The 9,525-nt window shown below is 62.6% G+C and overlaps 1 protein-coding gene across 2 annotated transcripts in view; it reads right to left on the bottom strand.

The window, feature by feature from the left end:
* Positions 1-9,211, bottom strand: part of PRKCZ (protein kinase C zeta) — a 133,508-nt gene extending 124,297 nt beyond the window's left edge. Inside the window, exons 1-4 of one of the 2 annotated variants that reach the window (XM_017542636.2) lie at positions 8,968-9,211; positions 4,542-4,663; positions 3,485-3,574; positions 1,917-1,967 (exon numbers count right to left, since the gene is read on the bottom strand). In XM_017542636.2, the coding sequence (XP_017398125.1) occupies positions 1,917-1,967; positions 3,485-3,574; positions 4,542-4,663; positions 8,968-9,038 (334 nt within the window). In that variant the 5' untranslated portion in view covers positions 9,039-9,211. Of the gene's footprint in view, positions 1-1,916; positions 1,968-3,484; positions 3,575-4,541; positions 4,688-8,967 lie in introns of both variants that reach the window. The other variant, XM_017542635.2, reaches the window with a different exon arrangement.
* Positions 9,212-9,525: the final 314 nt, after the last annotated feature.

The following is a 9,525-nucleotide window of genomic DNA, read 5'->3' as shown; positions in this document are numbered from 1 at the left end:
CAGCCGTGCGGGGTGACCGGGGCAGCCGTGGTGGTGACCGGGACAGCCGTGCGGGGTGACCGGGGCAGCCGTGGTGGTGACCGGGGCAGATGTGTGGGGTGACCACGGCAGCTGTGGTGGTGACCGGGGCAGATGTGTGGGTCATCGCGGCAGCTGTGTGGGGTGACCGCGGCAGCTATGTGGGGTGACCGCGGCAGCCATGGTGGTGACCGGGGCAGCCGTGGTGGTGACCGGGGCAGCTGTGTGGGTGACCGCGGCAGCTGTGTGGGTCACCGGGGCAGCTGTGGGGGTGAGCAGGACCCTGAAGCCCCAGGTCTGACCACCTGTCTCCAACCGTCCCCTCCCAGGGTCGGGGTTCATGCAGGTGGGTTTTCATGTCACAGGGTCTGCTCCCACCCAGCCCTGCTCTGAGCTGCTCCAGGCACCTTCCGAACAGCCCCACCTCAGAAACTCTCCCTGACCCACCCCCTGCAGGGCCCCTGCAGCTCACAGCCGGCCTCAGTCCCACCTGAAGCAAAACGACACGTGGGCCGAGCACCCCGGCTCCTGGACCTCCAGCCTGTGTGGTCTCTGTCTAGCACTACAGGACCCAGGACGCCCTTACCCCTGGGACTCCCCCTCCCTCCACCACCTTCTCAACACGGCCCCCGAATTCCAACCTGCACCCTTGCCCGGTCGCTCCCACCCCATGCCATGGACCTCTCACACGTCATCACCTCTCCATCTGCCTCCCATCAGGACACACGGGGTCTCCGTCTCCCCGGCCCAGGCGGTACCCATCTCCAAGAGGTACAACCAGGGCTAAACAAAGGAACTAGCATCGCCCCCGCCTCCTCACACGCGCCCCACACTCCCAAATCCGTCCCAGGTGTCTACCTGCCATGAACACACCGCACCTCCCTGCTGGGCCCTGGGCAGGTCCAGCCCTCAGACCGCACGCTTCACTCCTGCCAGGGCCCCCTCTGGATGTCTCCTCGGCCTTGCAGGCAACGGTTCAGAGACCCCTGTTCACTGAGGACCTGGAACCGGGAAGCAAGGCCACCCTGTCCCCGGGGAGAAGGTGGAAATCCCGTGGCCCCTGGGGCCTCCTTCAGTAAGCACTGCCAAAGCTCTGTTCAGCCCCAACTTCTCACTGGACGCTGAGACTCTCACCCCCACCGCCCACTTGCCCTCTTGGCCTGAATCTGCTCCCACCCCCAGTTCCCACCCAACACAGCACCGCAGACGCCCAGCATCCAGCCTGAGCCTAGCCGGGAGTGCACCCTGGCAGCAGGGGCTGGGGACACCCTGCCTGAAGGACACTGAGCCATGTGCCCTGCGCCGGACAGGCAGCGGCCTCGGTACAGGAGCTCCTGCCCACACAATGAACAAGGCATAGCACAGACGCTGCGGGGGGGCGGGGGGGACGCACCAAACACAGCCATGGGATGCACGGCCCGGGGCAGTATGGCCACCTGCTCAGGGCCCAGCGGTCTCCGGGATGCAGTTGGAAGTTGCCTCTGAAGCCACAGTCCCCGGGACTCACTCTCTTTCCTCTCCTCCCAATGGAGCCAGAGTAGAACGAAAGGAGACCCCGCCCCAGCTCAGGGGCCAGCAGGGCCAGGAGGGGCGGTCAGCTGGCCTGGGTGGTCATGAGCTGAGGCAGCCACATGGGAGCAGTGTCCAGCCTCCCACCTGGCCTCTCCCTCCTGGGGAGACAGCAGGGCACCCTGGACTTCTCATGCTACCAACTAGCCAAGCAAGTCCCCGTCACGCGGTGCTGTCAGCCAGAACACACATGGGCAGCAGTGAAAGCCCTACCCGCGGTCACCACGGCCGCTCACACCTCAACACTCCACAAGGGCAAGCCTCCAAAGACAGTACCATTGCCACCTCCTTGGCACGACAAGACCGGCGCAGGTAATCCCAGTACTCACTGTCTTCTCCCGGACACGGCATGCCTGGCTGCTCGGGTGTGCTCGGGAACACTGGATGAGAGAGGAAGAGACAGAGGGTCAGGCCCCGCAGCCACCATGCAGCACAGTCCCATGGAAGTCCCGCCCCAGTCAGGCTGAGCACTGAGCGTGCGACTTCACGTGAGACCCACGTGGCACTGCTGAGAGCCCGCTCCTGGGGGACGTGAAACCCAGTGTGTCCACGCAGGCCTGGCTCCATTACGTAGGACTTTATAAAACCCATGGAAAAATTTAGGGTAAAAGCCAATCAGAGGGACCTGGACCGCAAAGCTGTCAGAGGAAGCTAGTGATTCGTGTTCTTAAATGATATAAAAATGCGGAAGAACTGCAATTACCTTCAAAGCTGGCTTTTAAAAGCACACTGGACTCCATTTCCTTACATTCAAGACTGAATTCAAAATGATTTTAACATACACCCTGGACTTCCACGGTAAATTATTAAAATAGATGCTTAGGAAGTATTAAAACTTGGCTGGGCACAATGACTCACATCTGTAATCCCAGCACTTTGGGAGGCCAGGAGTTCGACACCAGCCTGGCCAACATGATGAAACCCTGTCTCTACTAAAAATACAAAAATTGGCAGGGCACGGTGGCACACACCTGTAGTCCCAACTACTTGGGAGACTGAGGCAGGAGAATCGCTTGTACCAGGAGGCGAAGGTTGCAGTGAGCGGAGATCGCACCACTGCACTCCAGCCTAGGGGACACAGACTCGGAAAAACCAAGCCAAAACAAAAAATTTTGGAGAGATGGGGGTCTCGCTGGTTGCCCAGGTTGGTCTCGAACTCCAGACTGAAGCGATTCCCTCAACCTCGGCCTCCCAAAGTACTGGGATTACAGGCATGAGGCACTGCACTCGGCCTAAGCTTTAAACGTAAAGCCACATGGATGTAAAGGGTTACAAAGATTAAGTATTGTAACCAAGTAGCCTGCTGTCCAGGAGAATGATGGACCTGCGGGAACTGTGGGCGGCCCCAGCTCCCGTCCCATCTTGAGCTCAGTGGTCTGTGGCCAGCCAGAAGTGGACACAGATGTGGCTGGCTGGCCACAGCTGCTGGAACCACACTAGCAGGCCCCAAAGACGCCCCGCAGACCCCCGGCAGGACTGGGAGCAGCTAAAGTGCCCCCAAAAGCAGTGGAAATGACATGTCACACCTCCCATGCCTCAGCTCATCATGGGGCTTCGAACTTAAAGCTGAGGACCACTGTGGGCCTGCAGTCAGGCCGAGAGAGCACGGGGCAGGCGAGGTGGCTGGTGGGGCCGTCCCCATTGTCCGCACACACCGCAGGCCCTACGCTGGCCACTGGAGCCTCTGAGTGGCTTATGGGCTCTTCACATTTGGGCTCATAAAATGTCAAAGAGCAAAAAAACTCAATGGCATTACATTAGACATCCCTAAAGCCTCTGGCATCATGGGATTTTAAACCATGATCCTATATGGCTTCCAACCCCCCAGGTGGTCTGGCAGACACCCATGGCCAGGAACAGCCCCCCAGAGCCACCCACCACAGACCCTGCCACTGACCATGGATGATGAGGCCTTCGTCCCTGTGCTGACGGGCCAGGCGGAAAGCCTCCTCCAGCTCCATCTGGGAGGACACCGTGCAAGGGTCACCTGGGCAGGGAAGGAGACGGTGCTGAGGTCACTGAAGGCCTGAGGCAAAGGGGGCCATGACAGGCCCCCTGAGCACACTGGACAAGAGTCTGGGGGCAAAGTCTCACTGCTCAGACTGGCCACCTCCTGGCAGGGTCAGGAGGTCCAAGAACAGCCGTCCACAATCGGGAGTCACCTGGCCCCTGTGCTGTCTCAGAGTCTACAACTGGGAAGAGAAGTCGGTCCACCCGCAGCCCTGGGCGCTGCCTGGAGGGCTCAGCAGTGAGCAGGTCTGAGGACATTCTCCTGGGCAGAGGGAAAGCTCCTCGCCGTCTACGGCTGGACAGGGACACGGCGGTATACAGAACCCACGCCCTGCAGGGCTGCACCCAACCTAACCGGAGCGCCATCAGGCTCCGCCTGCACGGCCCTGTCCTCGGCCAACAGCTGCCTGCTGGTCCCTGGAGAAAGGGGTCTCTCTGGACATCTCCCAGTCCCTCATTTCTTAGGAGGTGTGTCTGGCTAAGAGAGAGGAGACGGAGCCTGCAGGCCCTGGCTGCACATGCCCTCCCCTTGGTCCCTAGAAAATGAAAAGCCTGTGTACGACAGAACATGTGAGGAAGAATAAAAAAGAAAACGAAGAGCCATCCTCGCAGAGGCACCTACGGAAAAGCCCAGGACATGAGAAGGACGTTCGGAGGAGGGGTTGAGGAACCACCCAGGGTGGGCCAGGGAGACCCCCCGCAGCCACCTCCTGGGACCACGACCACAGCCCTTCCGAGGGGCATCTGGGCCCAGGTCCGCTCTAAGCATTTTCGGCCACCCTCTTTCCCACCATCCCTGCTGGGGAAACTCTGGCTTCAACAAGCTTAATGCCAGGGTTTTAAGTCTCCCCACAGAAGAGGCTGAGCAGACTGCACACAGAGGCCCCCGGCGAAGTCCCTGAGGCTGAGGACGCTGACTGACAAGGCTGAGGGACAAGGGCTACCTTCGCTGTCCACCCACTTGAGGGTGAGTGGGTGCTCCTGGTGCAGACGGCACATGTCTCTCACTTCCTCACACAGCTCCTCGAAGGTGGTGGCGGCATCCACACTGGTGATGAATATGTCCCTGGGGCAGGGGGGACATGGGCGCCTGTTACCACGTGGCATATTGGAATCAACTTGAATCATGATTACTGATTAACCAAATCATTGATTAGATCAACGAAACTTTCCCCGAAGACAATATGACAGCCCCACCCAGCCCCATACACAAAAGAGAACCATTAGCTATAATGTTGCATAGTTTAAATAAACTACCACCATGAGCTTCCCACCACCTGGCTGGAAAGAATGAGGCCAAAAAACGTCAGAAGAGAAAGCGCCCTCTTGTGGGAAGCCGGGCAACCGCACCAGCTCGGGCACCCGTTCAAGTTCACCCAAATGCAGGTGACTCCAGGGGTGGGCACAGCCGGGTCACTTCAGGCCTGCCGGCTTCGTGAAGGTCAAGGAACCCAGTGAGACCTCCCCCAGACCCCGACGGTGCCAGTAGTGGAAGCCAGACCTTCAGGCATGACATGGCCGGGGATTAAGTGATTCCAGAGTGAAAGGCCCCTCTTTAGACCCTGGCAGGGGACTGGGTCCCTTGTGCAGCTATCATGGAAACCCAGGCACATTGCCTTTTGAAAACCAAGTTCCAGTGTGTCACTGTCTCTTATCTATTCAGCCAGAGACAGGACCCCACCCCCAGGGGCTGGAGAAGCTCAGGGACTCCCATGCACCCCTCGAGGGCTGGCCTTCCCTGCTGAGGGAACCAAGATTCCCCATCGCTCCCTGCACGGAGCACCCCCCTTGCGGAGGGAAGAGCCCACTGTGGGCCCTGCTGGTGTTTCCTGAACCTCTGAGCGGGAATCACACCCTCACAAAACACACTGAAATTGCAGGAAAATCTACAACTTTCTGACACCCACAAGAGCATGGGGCAAGAGCTCCAGACCTCTAACAAGAAGCCTGAAGGGCTGTGAGACATCCCGCACGACAGAGACATAGGCTCTGCTCTCTGCTGACGCTTGGCTCCCCATCAGGGTTATCTGAATTCGTCACACAAGTTTCCAGAAACAAAGTTCTCGTCCCAGACAAGAGCTTCAGTGCAAACAGAACACACGATCCGTCTACAGCCAGGCACAGCAGCTCAGGCCTCTGGACCACAGGCCTCATGCAGTCACGCTGGGCCACCTGAGGCTGGGGGACAACGCCCCAGCTACCCACCCCTTCCTGCTGGAGCCGGCCCCCCAGCCCCTGCCTCCAATGAGGGCCAACCTGGCTCCGTCTTCACCACCTCCCTCAGCATCAGAGCAGATTAGAAAAGTGAGGAATAGGGGTCACACACCTGGGTTCGCCCCAAGCTGGCGTCGCCGCTTTCTGCCTGACCTGGTGTCCACCAGTCCAGCCACCAGAAACTCCAGAGGGGGAGTGAGCTAGCCCTTCACCTTTGACCTCTTCCTGCCCCATGCCCCTCCCCCTACAGTCTTGCCCCCAGGTAGAAGCCACTGTTTCCAGCCAATCTAGAGGCCAGGTGGGCAGCTCCAGTAAAACCCCAGGGCCACCTGGGGAAGTGTCCGGCCACCACCTCCAATCCCATCCCAATCCTGAATCAAACAGCTGCTCTGTGCCCCTTGGCAGGGGCATCCAGGACCCAGCACCCAGCTGGACCACCAGGGATAAGACTCCTCTGCCTCTGTGGCCCCAGCACCAAGCCCTGAACCACCCCACCCTGGCCCCAGCACCAAGCCCTGAACCATTCCACCCTGGCCTCAGCACCAAGCCCTGGGCTTTGCACACAGAAGCTCCCTGAACACAAAAGTTTTGGTAAAAGGCTGAGCTGGGCTGGGTGCAGTGGCTCACACCTGTAATCCCAGCACTTTGGGAAGCTGAGGCGAGCAGATCACAAGGTCAGGAGTTCGAGACCATCCCGGCCAACATGGTGAAATGCCATCTCTACTAAAAATACAAAAAATTAGCTGGGCATGATGGCGGGTGCCTGTAATCCCAGCTACTCAGGAGGCTGAGGCAGGAGAATCGCTTGAACCCGGGAGGTAGAGGTTTCGGTGAGCCAAGACCACGCCACTGCACTCCAGCCTGGGTGACAGAGTGAGACTCCCTCTCAAAAAAAAAAAGTCTGAGCTGAAGAGGAAAGAGCCAGCAGCAGTGTTTGTGACCCTAGTAGGGCAGGCACCTGAGACTCCCTGAAAACATAGGTGCCTGGGGACCCCTCAGTAACTGCCACAGGGGGCCGGTGGGGGGAGGACTGGATCTCAGGTGCACCCAGAGGGCCCTGTGGGGATGGGCAAAGATGACGGGGTGGCCATGCCCCATGGGGGCGACTGAAGAGCTCCCACTTTTCCTAGAGACTCGTCTTCCATGTGTCAAGGACAGCAGCGTCTCACCCCAGGGATGGAGTTTCTACGGCTTTCCATAACCCAGTGCTGATCCTGACAAATGCTTTCTGGAACTGCGTCACTGCCCTGAGGCCTGGTCTCCCACCCCACAGCCAGTCCCCTGGGAGGCACTGGGTGTCCAGAGGGCATGAGGAGCAGAGCACTCCACACTCTCAGACCTGGGAGGGGAGATGGGAGAAGGAATGGTCAGAGGGTGGAGAGCCACAGGGGAGAAGCACCCTGGGAGTGGGGGAGGGGCTGACGGGAGGAAGGTGAAGGAAGGGGTACAGCAGGGAAGGGAGAGGGGGAGAGGGGGAAGAGCAGGGAAAACAACAGGGAAAGAGGGAGGAAGAGGAGGGGGTGGGGAGAGAGGGGAGAGAGTCCGGGAAGAGAGGAAAGAGGAAGGGGTGGGAGCTCGGTCTCTCCAGCCGGGGAAACCAGAGTCATCGGGTGGAATTACACCCGCTCCACAACCAAAGTGCTCCCAGGGGCCGAAGCAGGGGAGAGGGAGGATGGGCCGGCCCAGAACTCTGGGGGCGCTGCCCCGAGACTTGATCCTGGGAATCCCGCCCCGAAATGCAGAAGAGTCCAGGCCCCTGCAGCCCTGCGGATGTGGACCACCCCCTCCCAGGACGCCCCTGACCCCCGCACCATCCCCTGCGGCCGAGTGTCGTGGCTCCAGGCTGGGAATGAGACAGAAGCCCAGGTCCCTGGACAAATCCGACAGCCAGGACCTCAACGATGACACATTTAATCCGCTGACTTCCAGGCCAGAACACATGGCTGCCGTGGAACCCTCGGGGTCCGTCCCCCAGAAATCCCTTTCTTCCAGCTCTGACACCAAACTCACCCCCACCGCACCCCGAGGGTTCCAGTGCTTGCCAGGGGGGCTGCAGACGCCCCAACCTTCCCAAAGAAGAGACAACTGAGCCTCCTCAACAACCAGGGGCCAAGCAGCCCCCGAAACCTGACCTGAGACCCCAAGACAAGATTCGCAAGGAGCTGAGCCCCGCAGATTCACAGGGCGGCACAGAGACCTCCCGGGCACAGTCCTGAGTTGCGTGGCCCGGGAAAGATGTCACCCGTCTCCCTCCTCGCCCCACAGCCAGTCCCTGCCTCTGGGGGTCAGGCCGCCACCGCGGGAGCTGAGTGCTCGCCGGGCCGGAGAAGACCTTCGGGATCCCCAGGACCCCCCAGCGAAACCTAAAACCCGAAGCCCGCACTCCGCTCCCCTCCCCCACAGGCAGCAGCGGCCACCCCGCGGGAGCCGAAGTCCGAGTTCGGGGCTCCTGGAGACGCGCGCGCCGGAGGAGGAGGAACACTCGCGGGTCCCGCCTTTCCCCCGCCCGCACTTCGGGGACAGCGGCCCCTCCGCGGAGCCTGAGCCCGGCCGCCCGGAGCGCCCCCTCCGCCCCCGCAGCGCGGCCCAGAAGCTGAGGTCCGGCGTCCAGGAGCCCCCGGTTCCGACCCCGCCCAGCGCCCCCGCCAGGCAGCAGCCCCGGCGACAGCTCGGCCACGCCGTCGCCCCCAAACGCCCCGGTCCCCGCCCGACCCCCGAGCCCTGCCGGGGGCCGCACCGGAGCCGCCGCGCCCGCGCCCCGGGGCCTCGGACTCGGCCTCAAGCGAGACCCACAGCCGGGAACAACGGGAGAAAGTGGAGAAAACGCCGATTTTGAGACACCCGCCAGGACTTTCCACAACTTGATGGAAACGTTTCGTTCCCACAGGTTTCTGGCCTGAACGCCGCCGCCCAACTTTCCGGCGAAAACGTCCCCGACCGAGACAGGGGAGGAGCGCGCGGCGCGGGTGCGAGCCGGGAACCCGCTCCGGGAAGGGGCCCCGCGCTGCCCACGGGTGTCCGCGGGTGACGCTCGGGGGGGCGGGGCCTCCCGAGACAGCCCGGGCCCGCCGCGATCCCGCCGCCGCCTCCGCCTCCCCCCGCGCAGGAGCCCCGACGGCGCAGTCCCCGCACCTCCCGCCGCTGCTCCCGCCTCACCCTCCGTAGTGCGCCTTGAGGCGGACGCGGCCGCTGCTCCCGTCCATCTTGGGGCCGGTCCTGCTGGGCATGGCGCGCTCCGCCGGCCGCCCTCAGCGCGGCGCCCCGGGAGCTCCGGCCATGGCGCGGGGCCCGGGCGGCGGGGCGGGGGAGCCCGGAGGGGCCGCGGCGGAACGCGGAAGGCAGCGCGCAGGGGGACCGACGGCGCCGGGCCGGCCAACCACGCGGAACTCCGGCGGCGCGCGGGGCTGGGGGGTGCGCGCGGGGCGGGTGGGACTCGCGGTGAAGGAGCGGGGCGCGCGGGGCCGGACCGTCCGGCGAGGGCGGGGGCGGTGTCCGAACATGGCGGACCGAGGTGGAGCCGGTGGCCAATCCCCAGGGCGGGCGGTCCGGGGCGGGCGGTGGCACCTGCGGCCAATGAGGGCGAGGCGGGGCCGCCACCTGGGCCAATCCTCGGGGGACCCCGGCCGCGGCCCAATGGCGAGGCGCGGGCGGCTACCTGTCGGGCGGGGCGCGCGCACCTGCGCCAATGGGACCGCGCGCCGCCCGGCTCTGCCC

This window comes from Cebus imitator, unplaced genomic scaffold (assembly GCF_001604975.1).
Source record: "Cebus imitator isolate Cc_AM_T3 unplaced genomic scaffold, Cebus_imitator-1.0 Scaffold145, whole genome shotgun sequence".
In the NCBI taxonomy this organism is placed as follows: domain Eukaryota; kingdom Metazoa; phylum Chordata; class Mammalia; order Primates; family Cebidae; genus Cebus; species Cebus imitator.
This window is presented reverse-complemented; position numbering and strand designations above follow the sequence as displayed.